General features: G+C 36.8%; 1 protein-coding gene across 2 annotated transcripts in view; it reads left to right on the top strand.

Annotated features, from left to right (window-relative positions):
• The first annotated feature begins 19,429 nt into the window (after window positions 1–19,429).
• The window catches only part of LOC131073625 (protein RETARDED ROOT GROWTH, mitochondrial), a 53,530-nt gene continuing 49,752 nt past the window's right edge, over window positions 19,430–23,207 (top strand). For both annotated transcript variants that reach the window (XM_058010112.2, XM_058010113.2), the window contains exons 1-2: window positions 19,430–20,047; window positions 20,176–20,302. In XM_058010112.2, the coding sequence (XP_057866095.1) occupies window positions 19,665–20,047; window positions 20,176–20,302 (510 nt within the window). In that variant the 5' untranslated portion in view covers window positions 19,430–19,664. The remainder of the gene's footprint in view (window positions 20,048–20,175; window positions 20,303–23,207) is intronic.

Raw genomic sequence — 23,207 nt, 5'->3', positions numbered from 1 at the left:
CACATGTCCAATAGGGTTTGAATCTCCATTCTTCCTATCTCCATTGATCTTGCTTGATATATTTGCTCTCAGATTTTATGTGTGCACAAGAGCTCAACAAAGAACGGAAATGTGGTTGCAAGTAGGCTTGATCGCATATGAAAGTTCGAAACCGTAGTCGCGGAATGCTAGTAGTTGAATAGAATGATTAGTTGATTATACTTGATAATGAAGGAAGCATCTCCTTAAAGAGAAGACACTATAAGAAATGGAGGGATAAGATTAAGAGGTGTAAAAGATAAATGGTCAGCTATGATTAGAGGGTAGGTAGAGGAAATAAGAGAATAATGAGAGGGTAGGTAGTGTAGGAGAGATGAATGACATGTGTCATGGGTAGAAAAGGCTAATGCATTAATTAAATAAATAAAGATTTATTTAATTAATAGAGGAAGTGGGATCAATTAAATAAATAAGATATTTATTTAATTTAGGAAAAGGGTAATTTAAATAAATAAAAGTATTTATTTAAATGAGAATTAAGGCTACAAGAGGATAAATGAATTAATTAAATAAATAAAGATTTATTCAATTAATAGAAGAACTAGGCTTAAAATAATTAAATAAATAAAAATATTTATTTAATTAGATAGGACAATTTTAGGTGTCTACAAATATATGTAATAATCATGTGAGAGATGTATCTATGTGTTATATGTGAGTGTATCTGAATGCATGTAATCGAATAAGTGTGCAAACAAGTGTTTTGATATTTCGAAAGTGTGAAGGAAGTGTGGCAGAGTAGATCAAAATGTGTGCTTAACCAGAATTGTAACCAGGCATGAGGAGACACTATTTCATCAATTCATAATCCTCTAGATGTAATCCGAAAGTTTTTGTAAGACAGTGAGTCTTCCTTAGTGTTGTAGCCCTTCTTGTTATGTGATTTGAGAAGTGAGCTCCAGGCAGTGTACCTGAATGCATGTGCATTCCCCATTGTAATATTTCATTTACTCCTAACAGGGTATTAACTCATTGTGGGCAGGTTCCTATCGTGGTTTTTCCCTTAATTGATATTTCCACGTCAAAAATCTTGGTGTTATGTGTGTTATTGATGTGGTGTTGATTTATGCTTTCATTGTTATAAATCAGATCTAAATTTAAGTTTGAGTTGTGTAGAGTTTGTGAGCAAACTAATTCACCACCCCCCTCTCAGTTTTTTGCATTATTTCCAACAATTTGTATCAGGGCTAGATCCTCCAGAAGAAGCTTGACCGCTTGAGGATATCCGGGATGACAGCCTTTGCTTTTAAGAAGGATAGTCTGAGATTTGATGGAATGAATTACACTCTCTGGAAGAATCAGATGGAATGTTATTTGTGATGCATTGATGAAGATTATTGGAAGATTACTAAGAATGTGTATAATGCTCCTCTGAATGGTCCCACAACTTCAAATGAGATAAAAGAATTTGAATTTAATATTAGAGACTTTGTATGAAGGTGACACTCATGTGAAAGTTGGTAAGTTGCAGAGCTTGAAGGGAAAGTATGAGATGCTAAAGATGGGCGAAGATGAGAACATTACCTCCTTTGTGCATAAATTGAATGAGCTTGTGTTGAACATCAGATGTGTCGGTGGAGTGTTGGAAGAATCAGATATTGTAGCTAAAGTACGAGATCCTTGCCTCCTACTTACAAGCACAAGGATGTTGCTATCGAGGAGATTTAGATGGTGAAAAATGTGACTAGAGACATGATAATTGGAAAGATTGTTGCCCTTGAGTTGAGAAAATTTGGTGAATCTCTTCCTAAGTCAGAATCTGCATTTAAAGCTACTATTTCAAGAAAGTAGAAATATGATCCAAGAGAAAGTTCTACAAGGGTGTCCATGTATGAGAAGAAGATGAGAGAGCTTGAAGAAGAAGAAATATAGCTTGAAGAGATTGAAGTCTTGATTGCCAAAAGATTGCCTAAAGGTGTTGGTAAGTATGAAGGAAATTTGTCTCTTAAATGTTTTTCATGCAATAAGAAAGGACATTTTGCCTCAAGGTGTCTAGAAAGAGTTTCTAAGAAGACATTGAAGCCATACAAGCCTAAATATTAGAAGAAGTGTTATTTTGTTGCTGACGAAGGTATGACAGATGATGAATCTAATAAGGGAAATTCAGGAGATGAGTGGGTGTTCATTGCTATCAAGGAAGATGATTCAGTGACTGGTGATTCTACTAGTTGCATTATTGAAGAGAAAGTTTTGGCTGCTAAAGTTGAAGAGAAAGATGAATGGGTTATTAATAATGGTTTCTCTCATCATATGACAGGTGATAAGAGTAATTTTGTAAGTATAGAAAAGTATGATGGTGGTGTAGTAAGATTTGGAGATGACAAAGATGGTATAATTTGTGGTAGAGGTTCTATTTCTCTTGATGGTAAGCATAACACTGATGATGTCTTGTATGTTTAAGGTCTAAAGCATAATATTTTGAGTGTTGGATGGATGGTTGATAAGGGTTATGATTTGCAATTTAATAATGATAAACATAAGATCTTGAGTAGCTCCGGAATTGAGATTGCATTAGGTACAAAGACTAAAGGTAATATCTTTCACTTGAATGTTGGTAATAAAAGTTTTTTGATTTCTCAGATTGACTATAGTTGGTTATGGCATAGAATGATGTGTCATGTAAATTTTGATTGCATGGTTAAGTTAAGTCCCACTCGAGCAATGAGAGATGTTCCTAAGTTGTTAAAGCCATCTAATTCGATATGCAAGGAATGTCAATTAGGGAAGCAGATAAGAGTTTCTTTCAAAAGCAGACATTATACTTTTAATGGAATATTGCATCTTGTGCATACTGATTTGTATGGTCCTTCCAGAGTGAGAAGCTTGTAGGGTGATAGGTATTTCATGTTGTTGATTGATGACTATACAAGGATGATGTGGGTTGCTTTCTTAAGGGAAAAGTCTAAGGCATTGGAGAATTTCAAATCTATGGTTGGGACTGAGACTAGATTGAAGCTAAAGTGTCTGAGATCTAACAGAGGTGGTGAATTTACTTCTAGTTATTTCAATTGTTTTTGTGAAGAGCATGGGGTGAAGAGACAGTTATCTACTATGCAGACCCCTCAATAGAATTGTGTTGTGGAGAGGAAGAACATAACAATTCAGGAAGCTTCTAGAATGATGATTATTAAAGGAAATGTTCCACATATCTATTGGAGAGAAATTGTGAGTACTGTTATATACACTTTCAATCAGGTGCATATCAAAGGTGATACCGATAAGACTCCTTATGAGTTATGGTTTGGTCATGTTCCTATAGTTATATATTTAAGATTTTTTGGAAGTAAATGCTATATCAGAAGAGATGAAGATCTAGGAAAGTTTGATGCTAGATGTGATGAAGGAATCTTTCTTGGTTATTCTACTAAGAGAAAGGCTTGTCAGTGTTATAATAAGAGACTGAGGAAGATAGTTGAGAGTGCTAATGTGAAAGTTGATGAAGGAAATGAGTATCAGCCCAGATGCTCTGGATATGATTCGAATGGTCAGGATGTTAGTTCAGATAAAGGAAAGCAAGTGCAAACCCAAAATCAAGTTCTGATTTCTCCAGAAAAGCCTGAGAATGAAGGAGAAGGTACAAGTGCTAGTGTGGAAGAAAGAGTTCAAGAGTCTAAGAATAAGGAAAATCCTAAGACTCCTAGGTATGTAAGATTGAATCATTTAGAGAATCAGATCATAGGTGATAAGAATAGAGGTGCGATGACTAGGAGATGAATTGTTGAAGAATATTGCTTGATTTCTAAGATTGAACCTAAAGATGTTGATGAAGCTTGTAAAGATGAAAATTGGGTTAAAGCAATGGAACAATAATTGAATCGGATTGAAAAGAACAATTCATGGATTCTTGTTCCCAGACCTAAGGATAAAATGGTAATTGGAACTAAATGGGTGTTCCAGAATAATTTAGATGGAAAAGGTGAAGCTGTTAGGAATAAAGCAAGACTTGTTTGTAAGGGATATTCTCAGATGGAAGGAATTGATTTTGAGGAGACTTTTGCTCTGATAGCTAGAATTGAAGTTGTTAGATTATTTATTGCTTATGCTACTTACAGAGACTTCAAAGTTTATCAGATGGATGTCAAGTCAACCTTTCTTAATGGTGAGTTGGAAGAAGTTTATATTGAGCAAACAGATGATTTTTAATTGACAGATCAGAAAGATATGGTTTGCAGGTTGAACAAGGCATTATATGGATTGAAGTAAGCCCCAAGAGCTTGGTATGCCAAATTGGATAAGTATTTGATGAAGCTTGAATTCAATAAAGGTACTGCTGATAGTAATATGTATTTTAAGATTGATAATGACAACATCTTAATTGATGAAGTTTTTGTCGATGATATTATTTCTAGTGGAAATGATGGTTTGTGCAAAAAGTTTGTTGATGATATGAAGAATGAGTTTGAAATGTCTATGATTGGCGAGATGAAATTCTTTTTGGGATTGCAAATAAATTAGTTGGATAAATGTATTTTTATATCTCAATCTAATCATGTGAAGGAATTGTTGAAAAAGTTTGGTTTAGATGATTCAAAGCCAGTTAGTACACCTATGGTGACCGGATGTAAGTTGACAAAGGATGATGATTCTCTAAAAGCAAATTAGACTAGATACAAATCTATGATTGGTAGGTTTCTATATTTGACTCAGACGAGACCGAATATTATGAATATTGTGTGTCTTGTTGCTAGATTTTAGGTTGGTCCTAAGGAATATCATGTTGTTGTTGTTAAGAGAAATTTTAGATATTTGAAAGGGATAGTTGATTTTGGTTTATGGTATCCTAAAGATAATGACTTTACTTTGAGTGCTTTTAATGATGTTGATTGGGCAGGTGATGTTGATGACAAAAAGAGTACTAGTGGTGGTGCATTTTTCTTGGGTAAGAAGTTGGTTTCATGGATGAGTAAGAAGTAAAATGCTATCTCTTTGTCTATTGCAGAAGCTGAATACATTGTTGTTACTAGCAATTGTACTCAAGTGATGTGGATGAAGAAGATGTTGAAAGATATCAGATTTGTTTTTGATGAGCCTACTGCTATATACTATGATAATTCAAGTGCTATTAACATTTCTAAGAATCTGGTGCCGCATTCTAAGACCAAGAGTATATCAATTAAGTTTCATTTCTTGAGAGAGAAGGTGAATGAGAAGGAAGTCAGATTGGAATATGTATCACAAAGAAACAAAATGCAGATATCTTCACAAAGCTTTTGTCTAAAGATATATTTGAGTATCTCATAGAGAAGCTAGGGGTAACTGCCTCTCCTGATGAGAACCAAGATGCATTGAGTTGCATCAGTCTGGTGGACTTAACAAATATATCTCGTGATCTGGATTGATAAGTGAGGTTGCTACTCAGGGGGAGTAGTCAGTGTTATGGATCAGATGTTCAAATTTGTTTAGTTTAGGGGGAGAGAGAGTCTGGCCAAAGGGGAGAGAGATTTGTGTTGTATGTGCCTTTTGCATTGATGTTAAAAGGGGAGAGAGTCATGTGAAAAAACCTATGGAGGAGAGAGTCTTATGTTGATCTTTTTGCATGATCTCAAGGGGAGATTGTTGGTTATTGATTTCTTTCTTTGCATTGATTGTTTTTCACATTCATATGTTGCAATCAATACCAAAGGGGGAGATTGTTGGAGATTGTTGAGAAGTTTGCTGGAATGTTGTGTTGTCGTTGATGTCAACATATATTTCTATGTATTCCAGTCTTGCAGTCAGATAAAATGAGTTGTTTTGGTCAATGTGTTGCAAATGAGTTGTTGCGATTTAATGGGTTTTGAGACAAGTATCTCTAGTTGTTTCAGTTAAGGTTTCAAAGGTCTACATGATGATTTGATCAAGTTATGAGATCCGGTATTGTGGTTGGTTTTTTGATTGTTATTGTTGTTTAATGGTCTAGATTCTACTCTACATTGCTCTAGAATTGCAATATCTTGGTTTGAGGATTTGGCAGAGTGTTTGGGATGTTCATATATGTCCTCAAATCAGATGGTTCATGATTTGGAGGTCCACAAGTTATTATTTTAGTTTGACAGTCAACATAGTTGATGTTCTTGAGGATCGGTATAAAGATGACGAAGATTCTAGTAAGTGGTGATGTTTCAATTGTTGATGTGGTAATTCATGATGCATGTGGATATTTATAGGTCATGTTTTATCTGTGTTGATGGTCTACATTGATTGTTATGTGCATTATTGATCATTTTATTGATCCAGTGGTGTTCTTCGTGCTATGCGACATTCATGATGATTGTAGCGTGTTGTGGATGTTCGAGCAGTAATTCTTGGAGGTGTTTCTCACATGTAGTGTTGGTTTAGGTATAGACTATGCCTTAGCCGACATTGTTTTGGTCTGCATGTGTTGTTGTAGCGTGTGAGGCTATATGCTTTGTAATTTTTTATGAGTGTTGAGTCGACCTTAAAATATAGGTTGATGATTTGTATAAATATATGTAATAATCATGTGAGAGATGTATCTGGGTGGTATCTGCAAGTATATTTGAATGCGTGTGATCGGATAAGTGTGCGAACAAGTGTTTTGATCTTTTGAAAGTGTGAAGGGAGTTTGGCAAAGCAAATCAGACTATGTGCTTAACTGGAACTGCAACCAGGCATGAGGAGATGCTATTTCATTAGTTCATAACCCTCCATATATAATCCAAATGTTTTTGTAAGACAACGAGTCTTCCTCAAGGTTGTAGCCCTTCTTGTTGTGTGATTTGAGTAGTGAGCTCTAGGCAGTGTGTCTGAATGCATGTGCATTCCCCGTTGTAATATTTCATTTACTCCTGATAGGGTATTATCTCATTGTGGGTAGGTTCCCCCGTGGTTTTTCCTTTAATCAAGTTTTCCACGTCAAAAATCTTTTTGTGTTATGTGTGTTATTGATGTGGTGTTGATTTATGCTTTCATTTTTATTAATCATATTTGAATTTAAGTTTGAGTTGTGTAGAGTTTGTGAGAAAACTAATTCACCCCCCTCTTAGTTATTCCTCCACTTTCATCTGATCTGATCTACTTCATGATCTTGTCATTCCTTCCATTCCATATCCTCCTCAAAATGGACTCGCGTCTTGTTTTAAAAGCAACAAGTATTCCATTGCTAAAAATATTTGTCAAAACATGCATTATCAAGGCAAAGGGTTAGGCTTACATGAACACGGTATATACATATATATACATATGTATACGTATGTATATATATGTATACATATATATACATATATGTGTGTGTTATACATACACACGTGTATGTATGTATGTATGTATGTATGTATGTATGTATGTATGTATGTATGTATGTATGTACATATACATACATGCACACACACACACATATTATAAGAAGGAAACATCTTTTTCAATGCCATGGCTTTTGCCAAGCACTTATAAAATTGGATTTTCCCATAAAGAGGATCAACCATCTTTGTAATTTCGCATTCAACACCCTATTTTGGAAACAAGGCCAATAAAACACTCAAGAAGAAGACATTTATGATTATAACATGTGACTATTATGATTATTTCATATACGTTATTATACAATTTCATGGTTTATTTGTGTTGTATCCTAAAGACTAATTCTCCTACATGGTTGTTTTACATGCAAAATGCAAATATATGTTATTTTTTTAATATATTATTGCATGCAAATATGAAATTTAATCCCTATTTCTAAATGGTTGTTTCTAAATTGAACAAATAATAGTGATACATTCAAATTTATGAATAACAAAAGGGTGATTTAAAGAAGGTATGACACATGTGTGTGTGTGCATACATTATTTAAGGTTCTAAAAGACAACGCAATTCAGAGAATACAAAATAGAGATTTAATTGCATAAGATAAATGAATGTAATGGACACTTTGATAAAGTTAAATACTATATACACCTAAAAATGGCTATGATTTATTAAATAAATATTTATTATTTATTTAATGATTATTCTTCTATTAAATAAATAAATTGAAAAGTTTATTTATTTTAATTCATTTAGCTTATTCTTCAGTTTTTAATTAATTAAATATTCATTATTTAATTAATTATCTTCCTAAAGTCTTCTTAATTAAATAATTCAAAAAAATTTAATTATTCACCTTTTCCACCTCACCCTCTTCCACATCAGCTTATCTTGCCAACTCACTCTTCATGTGGCTAAATGTTAATTTTCCCTTTTTTTAATTAGATACATTATCTTCAACTCCCACTTTAGATATTCCCTCCACTACTCCTACATCTTTGGAGGAGGTTGTGTCCACCTCATCCTGGTCAAACTCCACTTGCCTTGCATTTCCTAGATTGTCTCCAACTATCCTATATTTTTGGAGTTCCTAACCATGGTCAACTCTAACAAGCTGCCACTTGGATTTCTCTCCCACCTTTTCCTCCATCCTATATGTGTAGGAGGAACATCTTCCAACTTCTTCTCTCACATCTTAACCAATCAAACCAGAGCCATTAACTTATCAAGATTCACTCTCAACCATTGATCTTTTCCACATGGTATTTTGCTCATGAAAAATCTATAAAAGTTGCATTTTCCACTAGTTTGAATCTAATCGTAATCTTGCACTCCAATCATTTTAGAGCATTTAGAGCATTTTCACAGTGTGCCTTTGGCTTAGATTAGATATCATATAGCTTCATATAATCATTTTGCATATTTAGTTTGCATTTTAGAAATTAAAGACTATTGTCTATTCATCTTTGTCATCTTTAAGATAATTACAGTGCAGTTTAAGAGCAATCAAGTCATATAACTCAAGAGCATAATGTGATAAGACACAATGGAACAACAAAGGGGAGTTTATTTCTTTTGAGAATATTTCATGTATTTTGTTTCATTGGTAATCCAAAAGCTTTCATAGTTTCTATTTTATTTTCTAGGTTACACATTTTGGTGCCCACCGTGGATCAGAGCCTCACTCTTTCTCATTTTTCTAGTTCATGTGTGCAGGTAGTTTGCAGTTTTTCACTTTTGTCTAGTAGTTTAGCATTTTTATTCAAAGTTTTAACACCTTCATCCTTTGTTTTAGCACTTGTATCTATTACAGTGGCCTTTTTGTTCTTGTTTTTAGCACTTCCGCACATCATTATAACACATATGTAGAATTTAAGAGCTTATACAAGATCATTTAGCACTTTCGCACATCATTATAATGCATCTGTAGGATTTTAGCACATCTATTAATTAGAATAGCGCATTTCCCAAATACATTAGATATATGATGTTTTACTTTCCAAAAGACTCCTAGCTAAATTAAGTGAGAAAATGCATAAAAAGTTGCTCAAAATGAAACCTGCATGCACACAAGTCAGTGGTTTGCAAAACTTGGTCTTAGATGGTCAAACCTGCAAATATCTGTTAGCTGACAGATTATTAAATTTCAAATTTTGTAGATAAAAGGTATGAAAATGCTAAAACAACACAAGCGCTAACCTGTGCAATGAAAGCGCTAAATTGTGTAATTTGTGAGGACCCGGAGGCAACTGAGAGGTGGGGGGGGTGAATCAATTGTCTAATAATTTCAACCCAAATATAACTTAATCAAACTTGATACTTAATACCGGTAAACCAAACTTAATGCCGGTTAATAGATTAACAGTTAATATTAATACTGGTGAAGCTTAATGCATGAAACAGAAAGAGAAACAACATCCATAACACATAACACAGAGATTTGTACGTGGAAACCCTGTAAGGGGAAAAACCACGGTAGGAAACCTTACCCACAATCAAATGATACTACTACAGATAGTATGTGTGTACAAATGGGGTCTGCACATGCATAAAGGTCAGCTGCCTAGAGCTCACTGCTCAATCACAAGAAGGGAGTCACACTAACTACAACTGGATGATTAAATCCAATGATAATGTACTGCACAAAGTAGCATCTCCAATGTTGGATTCAGTACCGGTTAAGCTCTGATTATCTCCTTCAAACCTTCCTTGAACCTTCTCCATGGTTTGCTCATATGATCTTCAATATTTGCACATGCCATGTTACAATACCATAACCATATACCGCTATCTTCCTTCAACCTCTTACATTATCTCACAAATGAGATCTTGTAGATATACCAAAACCTAAGACCAAATGTGTAGGTTGGCTCACTAAGAATATTACAATAAAATCAATTACAAGTAAGTCAAGATACGATGCATCATGTCAGCTCAACATCAATATCGATTGATTAAACCATCTCCATAACGTGTCGTACTGATTTGGAATAGATAACGCATGTCAGTCCATAACCTAGACCAATTTACCAGTAACAACAAATATGTCAGTCCGATTAGACCAATAACCAAATCACCAAAACCAAGTGTCCAAACCATGTCTTTGACATAACCAAGTGATCTCCAGATGATAACAAGTCATCCTCATTGCTGGTGAACAATATAACTTGCCGGTGAAGCAAATACCGGTGACTGTGCATAAGTTACTGAACTTGCCAGTGAACATAACCAAAGATCTCTAGAAGGATAAGTGTTGTCATCAATGACAAAACCAATGCAACATATCCACAATACCAACATAATTAATGCGTGATTTCTCTAACAAAAGCGCTAACCTGAGAAATGAAAACGAAAATCTATGGAACAAAAGCGCTAACCTTCAAGTGTAAAAAACACTAACCTAGGGTGTAAAAGCGCTAACATGAGTGTCAAAAGTGCTAACCTAGGATGTTAAAGCACTACCTTATTTCACACAGGCGTGAAACAAGTTTACAAAAGCGTTAATTCATTATGTTCTAGTGATAATTAGACATGATATTAGAAAAATGATGTGCGAGACCTGAGCCCCACCATGGGCACCAAAAATGTATCAACTTAAGTTTCACCTCAAAGAAAATACCTACAAACTCATTAGTCCATCATGCAAATATAACTCAAGCTTCAACCAATGAAACAACATGAAATAAAAGTAAATAAAAGATTATACCTTCATGATTTATGTCTCATTGTGTCCTAACCCCATTGTTCTTGGTTGCAAATGATTTTGCTCTCAGACAAGCACTGGTAGCTTCTAATATGGAAAGTGTGGAATGGACTGATAGATAATATGATATGCAAAACTAATGCTATGATAATGATTTATGCTAAATTGCTAAAAAAAACCTCTAAAAATGCTAAACAAATGAACTCACAGATGAAAATATTAAGACTCCTAATTAACTATGAGAATAGCTATTAGTTCCAAAAATGGCTTAGGAGACTTCTATTTATAGATTTTTGAGTGCATAAGCTTAGGTGGTAGAGATCAACGGTTATGATTAAATCTTGCAATTTGGATGACTATGAGCAAGAGGTTGAGATGTGAGAGATAAATGTGGAAGATGTTCCTCCTCCACCTACACAGTGGAGGAAAAGGTGGAAGGAGAAGCCAAGTGTCAAAAGGCTCACCTTAACTGAGAATGAAGACTAAGAGAATATAGGATAGTTGGAGAAGATTTAGGGATAAGAGGACAAGTGGATTCAACTCCCTCCAGAGATGTAGGAAGGTTGGAGAGAATATAGGGAGGTTGAGGAATGTGTGTACATACACATTATTTGAAGAATGAATTTGGAAGTTTGAAGTTAATGATGCGTATTAATATTAATATCTTTAGCCACATGATTGATGAGTTAGCAAAGAAGAAGATGATGTGGAGATGAGGGTGAGTTGGAAAATGAAGATTAAATAATTAATAAATTATTTAATTGATGAGACTATAGGATAGTGGAAGGGAGTTAATTAAATATTAGATATTTAATTACTCGGTTAGAAGAAAGGGAGATAATGAATTAATTAATAAAATATTTCAATTAAATTAATTAATAGAAGAATATCAAATGAATTAAATAAATTAATCTTTTCAAATTAACTATTTAATAGAAGAATAATCATTAAATAAATATAAAATATTTATTTAATTTCTCATAGCCAATTTAATGTGTATACAAAATCTATCATAAACCGTCATAAGTTGGTGTGTCATAAAAGTTATCATAAGTTGTCATAGGTAGGTGTATCATAATTTGTCATTACATGACACTTACCACCTACCTCCACAAAATTGCAAGATCCTCCAAGTGAGATGCCTACTTCCATGTGAGAAAAAAATAATCCATGTCCATTTCCTAGTAGGTTGACAAGTCAACATGCTAACTCCCACAAGATGACAAAATAGCATGTGCAAACAAAATTATCTAGTAGGGTCAAAGAATTAAACCAAATATTAAATAAATAAATCCAAATACCAATGTTTGGACTTCCAAAGGTTGAGGCATCTTAATCCCAACAATAAATGATGGGATAAAAATTGCCACTAGTAGGATTGTGTAGATATCCATGCTCTAAATTTAGCACATTGTCTTCAATTTTGTATTGTTTAGCTAATTCTTTTTCAAATAAATTAAGATTAGTTGATTGCATTAAAATCACAAGTCATTGAACTTTGAAATGATGGTGTTGTGCGTGCAAGAGAATGTAGGATGTCGAGTTAAGGCACCGATGCCCTAGCTCGTGGGTGGTTGTTGCATGTTGGTGTGTCGGGGGAGGGCAGTGGAGGCTTGTGCATGGAGGGGAGGAGTTGCGGGTGTTGGGGGTTGAGCGATGGTTTGCGGGAGGGGGGTGGTGTGCGTGCGGCTGGGGTTCGGGATTCTCTGCGGGTTCGTGGTTTGCCAGTGGGGCATGGGGCTGCGGTTGGCTCTGCCTTTTGGTGGTGTTTGGGAGGGGTGGGGTCTTGGTTGCCGTGCTTTTGTGCTTGCCCCCTTTGGGGTGTGGGTTTTTTATTTGTGTGAGGTCCAATGTTGAGTATTGGTGGTGAGGTCTCGAAGGCACCTCCCGCCATGGATTTTCATGTTGCGGTGGGTTCAAAATCCCCATCCCAAAGTATGAAGACTTTTAATAATAATCTTTTTTCCTCAAATTCAGGGTTTGGTAGTGCTGGTGGTTCTCAGATTATGAAGATTAATGGTTGTCTAGAGAGATGTAGTGAGAGGCCGAGGTTGGTTATTCCTCCAGAGATGATAGACGAAGATGCCAAATACTTTTCAAAACACTCGCTATATTGCAAGTTTTTGGGGATGAGGGTTTGTTTGCAGTTTTTGGAAAACTGGGTGCAGAGGACTTGGGCACTGGAAGGGGAAATGGAGATTATGCTACTGGCAAACAACTACTTCATGGTTACTTTCAATTGCATGGAGGGTCGCAATAGGGTTTTTGAAGGAGGCTTGCATTTTTAAACTAGGTGGGGTTGTTCATCAAACCTTGGTATGTGAGGTTTAACCCTTTGGAGGAGCTCCCGAATAGGGTTCAAGTGTGGGTTCATTTACCATTTTTTTCAGTGGAATATTGTCAGGAGGATGTGCTGCGAATGCTTGCCTCACTACTTGGGAAGCCAGTGGGATATTCAACGCAAACCCTAGGGAGAAAGGTAATGAATTTTGCTCGTATCCGTGTTGAAATTGATCTTAGTAAACCTTTTCCAAATGCTATAGATATGTGTGCGAGCTCTTATTCTTGGGTTCAATAGTTGGATTATGAGACTTTACCATTTTGATGTTGTCTATGTCATGAGTATGGTCATTTACAGTGCAAGTGCCCTAGATATAAAACGATGGCGCGCCAACCTCAGCAACCGACACAAAACCTAGATGGGGCTGATAAAGGAAAAGATGCTATGTCGGATGAGGTAGTGGGTGCTGATGGTTTTGTCTTAGTTAAGACAAAGAACAAGAATCAAGGACAAAAGAGGTCCTGCAGGAGAGATAGGAGGAGGATACCTTTAGCAGATTTGAAGCCTTGGATGACCTTATCCAACATGAAGTGAATCTGAGGTTAATCCCTTTAGATCAAGGTGCATCAGGGGTGGTTCCAGAAAGCGTGATCAAGGACTCTACCCAGGCTCTGCAAGTGGTTGGAAGCCAGCAAATGGAGAGATGGATCAACCAGTAGTGGTCCATTTGAGACCCACTTCTGGTGCAGAACTGAATTTGGCTGGGGGGAGGGTTCTCCGGCAACTCAGAAATTGGAATCGGCTGGGGTCAACAGTAATAAGACCTTCCATACACCTGGGTCTTCATTAGAAAGATATTAAGAAAGGTGCTTCGAAGAAGAATTCAAAGGTTGGCAGAAAGAAGGATTTGGATAAGATCAAATTGATGGGGGAGAATTTGGTTGAGTCAGGGTGAGTAAAAACTTTGGATTCTCACTTTTCCAATCCTCTGAAGTGATTGTGCTATCATGGAATGTGAGGGGCTTGAATAGTGACCTTAGACAAAAAGTTGTTCGAGAATTGATTAGGAGTCATTCACCTGATGTCCTATTCTTGTAGGAAACTAAACTTTATGTGGAAAGTATGATGGGTGTGGTGCCAAATCTTTGGGGGCGAGGCGAGTGTCAGTGTATTGGGGCAGCTGGCTCCTCTAGAGGGGTGGCCTACCTTTGAAACCCCTTGATGATTCGTCCTATTTGGTGGGTTGCTTCCAGATCTTCTTTGTCCGAGATTGCCTCTAGTCTTGATACTAGGGAATATATCTTGTTTACTAACATTTATGCCCTCACTGATCTTTAGGGTAATTAGAATTTATGGTCTCACATTTCTTTTATGCGAGGGCTATTCCCTTTTCATCCCTGGATCATGGCGGGAGATTTCAATGCCATTTTAGAGTTGTGTGAGAAGAAAGGTGGTGTTATGCATTTGGAACCTTCTTCTTTCCTTCTCTGGGATAGTATATCTTCATTGCATCTTGTTGAAATTAAGCTTGGTAATGGTCTGTTCGCTTGGAACAATAGGAGGGTAGGGGAGTATTGGATTGTGGAGAGGTTGGACCACTTTCTGGTTTCTAGTTTTGGGGTTGGTGGGGGGTGGTCCACATGTTCAGAGATTCTTGACTGGAGAGGGTCAGACCATTGGCCCATAAAGTTGGTGTCTTCTTCTGCTCGGGTCACTCACACTCCTTCATTCAAATTCCAGCTTATGTGGTTGCAGGATCCTTCTTTGCAAGATCATGTTGCAGGGTGGTGAAGGAAAGGAAGGCCAACCTTTGGCATTGCTATGTACACTTTTGCCAAGCAGTTGCAATTTGTTAAGGTTTAGCTCAAACGGTGGAACCGCCAATGTTTCGGGAATATTTTTCATGCTAAGAAAGTTGCTCAAATAGTGTTGAATGACATTGCCAGGGAAATAAGAGAGCATAGTTTGTTTGAAGCCTTGCTTAGGGAGGAAGACAGGGTTGTCAAGGATTTAGAGGAATGGGAGCTTAGAGAGGAAATCTATTGGAAACAAAGAGCTCTTATTGATTATCTTCAAGCGGGGGACAAGAATACTACGTTCTTCTTCAATCTAGTGAAAGCAAGAAGACATGGCAATTCTATTCCTGTTATGGTCAATGATAGAGGTGAGCAATGTTTATCCTTATAGGAGATCTCTAGGGAGGCTTTACAGTATTTTTGGTCCCTCTTTAGAAAGGATGCTTAGGGGGAATTGGAAGAGGAGAATCAAGTTCTTGCTTGTATTCCTTCTCTAGTTACTAGGGAGATGAATGAGCAACTTATGGGTCCTATTTTGCTGGAAGAATTTGAGAGGATTGTTTTTCTCATGAGGAAAGGAAAAGCCCTTGGTCTGGATGGGTTCCCAGTTGAGTTCTTTCAATATTTCTTGGATATTATCAAGTTGGACTTATTGGAGGTGGTCCAAGAGTCTCAAAGGAATAAGGAGATGCTTCATGCTTTGAGTGCGACTTTCATTGCACTAATCCCCAAGTGTGATGGGGCTGACTGGTTAGGCCAGTTTTGTCCTATCTCTCTCTGTAACGTGATCTATAAGATCATTTCTAAGTTGATACCGGAGAGGTTGAAGAATTGGCTTGGGGATGTCATCTCAGAGGAGCATAGTGGGTTTGTGGAAGGTTGCCAAATCCTGGATGGCGTGGTCATTGCTACTGAGGCCATTCATTCTATGGAAAGCTATATTTATTAAGATGGATATGGCTAAGACTTATGATAGAGTCTGTTGGTCCTTTCTCCAAAAGATCCTTAGGGCCTTTGGCTTTGCTGATGAATGGATTCAATGGGTAATGAGTTGTGTTGCATCTACCTCCTTCTCTGTGCTAATCAATGGAAATCATACAGAGTTGTTTGGTGCTTCTAGGGGTCTTCGCCAGGGGGACCCCCTCTCCCCGTACTTATTCATTCTTCTGGCTGAGGGTCTGGGGAGGTTGATTAAACATAATATGGGTCTGGGTATTATTCAAGATTGGAATTGGGGAAATGACCTGCATCCTCAATCCCATTTGCAGTTTGTTGATGACATGAACCTGATGGGACTAGCTTAGATTAGAGAAGCCTTGAATCTGTGCAAAGTTTTGGATGTTTATCTTGTCGCTTTGGGCCAGCTAATCAATGAGGATAAATCTTCCATTCTCTTCTTCAACACACTTGGAAATATTCAGAGGAGGATTGCTCATATCCTGAGATTCCAGGTCGGTTCTCTTCCCTTGACTTACCTGGGTATTCCTATCTCTACTGGTAACCCTCCCAAGGATTCGTGGTAGGGTATCTTGGACAAATTTTGCATGAAGGTTGAACATTGGACACATAGATGGTTATCCTTTGCTGGGAGGGTTCAACTGATCCAGCTAGTGGTTCAGGCTCTTTCAATTTATCGATGTATGCTCCAAGTGGCCCCTAAGTGGTTTTTGAAGGGTTTGGATTCTCTGGCAAGGCAATTCTTATGGGCAAGCAACCTGTCCTCCTACAAATTATGTCTTGTCAATTGGGACTTGGTGTGTAGCCCGAAGCAGTTGGGTGGGCTCGGCTTAAGGCAGTTTGTTTTATTTGGGGAGGCTTTGGCGGCTAAATTGTACTAGAGGTGGTGTGTTGAACAAGATCGAGGTTGGGCTAGGATTTTGGCCTATAAATACATGCAAAGGATCCCAAAGGAGGAAATCCCAAGATATCCGCTCGAGGGAAAAGGCTCTTCGATTTGGAGTACTCTCAAGAAAGGGGCTTCTCTTATAAAGGAAGGACTTTAGGTGCTTTTTTGGTTCAACTCTTGGGATGGGTATCCCCCCATCCTTGATCAGTTTCCCAACCTTGGGAATCTTTGCCATAGGTTCCTGGAGGCAGGGTGGTCTAGGGTGAGCGACTTTAAGGCTGTTTATAGGTGTGGGCATTTGGAGTTAGAGTAGTGGAAGGCTCCTAAAGAATGGCCGATTGCTGGTATGGACGAAGAGTGTGCTGAGCTGTATGACATTTTGGCAAGTAGACACTGTAGCTCCCTTAAGGGTAGGGATAGACTTGCTTGGTTTCTGAATCCTAAGGGCGTTTTCACTGTTGCTAGTGGTTACTAGGAGCTGTTGTCCTGAAGATTGGAGGGGAGGGAGGTGCTTTGATCGAAACATGTGAGAAATAATTTTTCTTGACCGAAGTGTAACTATTTCGCTTGGACTTTGGCTTTGAATAAATGTTTAACTTGGGACAACATTTGTAAGAGGGGATTCCTTGGGCCTTCCATCTGTGTTTTGTGTGGTAATGGAGAGGAAGATTCCTCACACCTGTTCTTCAGATGCCCTTTCTCGTTGCTAATTTGGCATTATTGGTGGGGGGTGTGGAAGCATCCTTGTGTTCACACAGATTCTTTGGTGGAGTTTTGGAGCAGTTTGGGCATGCCTCCTATCTTGTCCTCTTTTCTCTAGACTATCTAGCATATTGGACCCATTTTCATACTGTGGCAGATCTGGCTGGAGAGGAATAAGAGGATCTTTAGGGAGGTCAGATTGTTAGTTCAACAAGTGTGGAATAGAATCATTGGTATGATTCAGGAGATGGTGGAAGCTAAATGTGCGGTGAATTTTCCTTTGGATAGAGGAGAGGTTGATATTGTGAGTAGGTTGGTTCTGCAGGAGATGTCACCCGCCTTGGCGTGTGTCAGGAGAGGTAGACGTGCTATGAAGAAGGTTCAAAGGATGGGAAGGTGGATGCCTCCTCTGGACGAGTCCATCAAGATTAACACTAATGGCTCCTCTAGGGGTAATTCGGACCTTGCTGGGATTGGCGGTGTTGGTAGGGATAGTAGGGGAGAGGTAGTTTTCTTCTTCTCGGGGCATAAGGGGCGTCAGTCTAATAACTTTATGGAGGGATTAGCAATTTTCTATTCCCTGGAGCGGGCCTTGGAGTTGGGGTGGCGGAAGGTTATCTGCGAATCAGATTCACAAATTATTGTTAACTTGTTGATTGAGCAGAAGGTGAGTGGGGTTCATTAGCAGTTGGCAAGGATCGTTCATTAGATTCTTGAAATTAGTTCTATGATGGAGAAGGTGTCTTTTATCCACATTCCTCGTGAATGGAATAGAGCAGCTGATTGTTTGGCCAAGTGGGCCTCGAAACATGATGATGATTGGAAAGTTGAAGGTTGGGAGCAACTCTCCCCGGATTACTGTTAGGACCTGCATAAGATATTTGCTGAGGATATGGATAGTTACGAAGCCGACTGACCTTGGGTTGCGCTTGTGGTTCCCCCTGGGGCCTTGAGACTCTGGTTCTCTCTTGGGTTGGGCTTGTGGTTCCCTCATGGGCCTTTGAGACTTTGGTTCTCTTTTGTAATTCTTGATTCTGTTCTTCAATAAAGTTTTTATCCCTTTATTAAAAAAAAGCATGAATCATTTAGTATTTAATAGTGAATTTAACATTTGACATTATATGAATGACAAAAAAAATGAATATGCAAAGAATAATTATAAGGCAAAATTGCATGCAGGGGAAAAATCTACCAGGAGTAGTATTTGTTATCAAACATAAGACAACAAGCTCAAATATATTGGTGTCTTTTTTAAAGATCCATCTCTTTTGCTCCCCTATTCAAGATATGTAAATAATAAATAATACACACTCGACACATTTCCTAAAGAATTTTTTTTTTTCTTTATTTTTACAAATTATTATGTTTTAATTATCTTATAAAATTATGCTAAACCAATAAAATATTGAAAATGTGAATTACTCAAATCCTATATATTAAATTTATTGTAGTTAACAAGTTTTTTTTTAGGCTTGGTTTGCAACATGAGGGGTTTATAGTGGGGGGCTTGCCTTGTCTTAAGAGATGTTGTAAGGTGAACTTCGTGTGAAGTTCCAAGTTGCTAGACTGCCCTAAAAAATCATTAACACAATTTTTAATTATTTGTTTTGATTGAACAAAATTGATAAAAATAATAGTATGTTTCCGATTATACGATCTCTCAAAATTCAAACCTCTTAAAACATGTTAAAATTGTGAAATATTAAATTCTTTTTAACATTGAACAAAACCCTTTGATATTTTTTTTTGGGGTACATTGTTATTGGTGCAAGCATGTCATAGTCTCGTATAGAACTAACAACATCCTGAAAAGGAAGAAAATAACATCATTGTTTCTCTAGAACGTATATTTGGAATCATTCATGCAAAAATATGATAGAGAGTATTTTGAAAGCTTTTCCCCCTCGTTCCTCTGCTCCTCTGCTCCTCTACCTTCACAACACTACAAAGTTTTGTTTTCAGAGTCAATCCTTCAAGCAGGTAGTTTAAGGCTTCCATAATCCTTGGCAGAAATATGTTGATCGTATACTGAACTATGCAATGGATTCTCCCTAAATGTGTGCGACAGTGCTAAAAATTCTTAATAAAACGCTTGAAACAATGTTAACAACACGAAAGCTCCTTCGCCGGGGTTGTAAAATCTCATCATCCTGTATTAAAACCCTGACATCACCACATAAGCCAGCCCCTATCAGAGAGTTCAATTCAATTTCCCAATTCAAGAAAAACCCACTCGCTGACAATGAATTCTACCGCTCCTCCCCGGCATTTACATGGAGAATGCCAATCAGGTTTTGCAGCAGTTCTCCTGTTACTGAGATGTTAGAGTGGAGCAAGAAGTGGCCTTCTGTGGATGCATACGATGAATCCAGCATTGAAGCACAGTATAAGAACCAAGGAACTTATATTACAGTCAAGGCATACTTGCTTGGCACGAGGTTTGTGCTTGTGTTTCTATTAAGGGGATTCGATCTTTCTACTTTGCTTTGAGTGTAGTGTTCCCTAGATTCTTGATTTGAAGGTTTTTTTTCAAGGGTTTAATATGCTAAGTATTTCGTATCTGCAGTGTGGATTTGAAAGGTTTGCAAATGGAGCCTCTGTTTGACGTTGTTCCTCCCAGTTCTCGTAGCGCCAACAATGTTGTGCTAAGAGTCCCGTCCAGTAACATGCTTGAATATTCTTCTACAAAAAATGTAAGTGAACTGGTTTTGTACTGTTCATTAAGGCCAGGGCCTTATTAAGTTTCCAGTTATCGATATTTTAAACATATGTATTGTTTACATCGCTAAATTTCCCTTCGCCTAAGATGGCACAACCAATTGAACTACAACTTCTAACTAACCCTGTCAATTGTGGCATTCCGCACCTATTGAGTTGGATGCTGTATTTTATCCAATTTTAGCACTTTATCATGTCTCATGGAGCTCCACTTTGGAAGCCCAAATATTTCTACTACTTGAACTCATATTTGATTGGTGTATACTAAAAAGTCTTGTATTTGCTGAAATATTCTTGTGCATATAATGTGCTTTTGCACAGGTAGTTGGGCTTAACCAATGACAATCTACTACAGTGGTTGACTGCTAATAAACGCTGTATCCAAAAAGAATTGTGGTTCCACTGTTAAATAGATATGGACTGGATAGTAATTCTTTTAATATTTGGATGCTATTTGTAGCTGAAATGTTTGAGAAAGATTTTGGGAAGATGCAGTACTATATTTTTAAGTGTAAAAAGTTAACGTGAAAACGTTTGATTTTTGCTCTTAGTGTGGCGTCAACCTGCAAGGGTTTTAAGCGTAAACATTCAAGTAGATTACACAACATACCTGTGATGCATCCTCGGCAAATTAATTCAAATTCAACAATACATGGAGTAAAATTCTTATCTCATTAACATGGAAAAAACATAATGTTGACAAACTTTACAACAAGGAGGTCAGTTTACCAACTATCCCAAATTTCACCTTTGTAGTGTGTAATAAATGTTTTTTTCCGTTCCTTTCCTCTGGTATTTTTCTTTCTAAGACAACTAACTCTCTCCAAGCAGAATTCAATTTTTAAATAGAACCAGCATTCCAATCAATCTAAATTCTCATAATGACTAATCATAATTGACATTCTAATTGAACCAAATTGGCTTATTAACTGGATTGATTTCCTAACTAAACAGAATTAAATTTGTTTTTATTTTATTCTTAATAATTCTCAGCCACTGAGATATTCCCATGTGTATAGCATGTTTCCCCTCGGCGTTCAGGCTTTACTAGTAATTGTTAAGCCCATTATAAAATGCAAATAGCGTTCGTATGAGGATAAATTTTGCATAAATTTTTGTAATAGCTAGTTTGTGAATTGATGAATTGTCTGGTTACCTACAAAGCTTTTCTTAAAATGGTATTGGCACTGCTTTTAGTGACATCACATATTCTTGACAGTATACAGAGAAACTTTTCAAGGTCCTTTGTGCATAAAACATGAATCTTTTGCTCACTACACTCTGCTTCATTCTATTTTGATTGGTTCCTGGGACTGAAAATAAATTTCAAAGTGTTTGCTACTTCTTCCAGTAATAGTTGCATCATTTTGGCAACATGCTAAAAAATTATTAGAGCTCCTAGTTTTGTATATCAACCTTCCATCTCTCATTATGCTGCACTTTTACTTTTGCCATGAGTGGATTGGTTAGGGTCCAACATGTGATTTATATCATTCCTGCATCCCCAATTAACTATATCCATAATGTTGACATCTTTGAAGCATAGAAGTTTAAAAATGTTTTTAAGCATTTTCATTGTCATAAGGAAAGGCAAGTTGATACCCTTGAAAGGAATGGCACACACAAAAAAGTTCCTTGTGCAAGGATATTTACTGTGTTATTTTCCCTATATGTATAATGGTGATTGGATATTTTTGTTGGTCTCTGTTTGGAGGTTGTTGTAGTTGATGGCAAAGCCAAATTTATGATTTTCTATCTTTTTAGCAGCAGTATGTAATGTTTGAATTTGAAAATTCTTATGTTTGATTCCCAGTGTAGGAATAAATATTGCTTCTGGCTATTTTTTACAAAACATATATGATCCCTTGACAGAATTAAGAATTTTATTCCTGGGTTATATGGCCATGAAATCATGGTTGTGTATACTTCCTTTCATCTTGACTGTACTTAAATTAGGATGCCACTCAGTTGCTATCTTCTCTTCGCTATCAATTAGTAAATATAGATGCAGAAAGTTGGGATCTAGTCTGCCAAAATCAGAAGTGGGGTTTCAATTTATGCTTTAATCATAAAAATGTTGCGGGCCGCTAGTTTTTAGAGGCAAAAAACCTTTAGATTGCAATGCTGCAAGCTTTGTGTTTCTTTAAGCAACTTAAATACCATTACATGGCCATGGGCTGAGTTCCTGAGGGTTTATCTTGATTCTCAAGAAATTGAAAATTGTTTTCCCATTGTTGCAGAAAATTTTAAAATATTGCAATGTATTCTGATTAATCTCCACTTGGCTTTTCTGCTTATTTTTTTGCCTAAAAATCTTTGCTTTTTAAAATTAAGCAGTCAACCCAAAATTCTGGTCAACAAACTGCGATTATTTCCTGGTTAAATTTTGAGCTTTTCAAGAATCACAAGTTTTCATGAATTTCAAGAAATCATGATTTTTAAAATAAAATTTGCATTTCAATCAGTCTTGCACATTTTCGCACCATTTTTTTCGATTTTTTAACAGCAACTTGGACAAATAAAAAAAATTAGTAGATCCTAACCTTAACCCAAATTTTGCTGAATAAATACTGATTAAGTGAAAAAATCCTTATCGGTTTGGTATGTTGCTTACAAGAAAGATTTTTGCAAACTATTTTTTTAACTGGTGGCTATGGTTTCTCACTGTAAAAGAACTCATTGGCAGTATTTTTAATTTCTAAAGGTATCAATTTTTGTACTGAGTGTTTTTTATTAATACTGGTGCACAAGATGTTTTTTATATCATCATAAGGAAAATGTGCGAGTCAATGCTTTGGACTGGTACACAATGTATTAGTGTAAATATGCAGAAAACTCACCTTTTGGACCTTGTTATTCCTCTTTTTTGTTAAGAATCCG

The sequence above is a fragment of the Cryptomeria japonica genome, chromosome 11, assembly GCF_030272615.1.
Source record: "Cryptomeria japonica chromosome 11, Sugi_1.0, whole genome shotgun sequence".
Lineage (NCBI taxonomy): Eukaryota > Viridiplantae > Streptophyta > Pinopsida > Cupressales > Cupressaceae > Cryptomeria > Cryptomeria japonica.
Note: the sequence above shows the minus strand (reverse complement) of the source record. Positions and strands in the feature narration are given on the sequence as shown.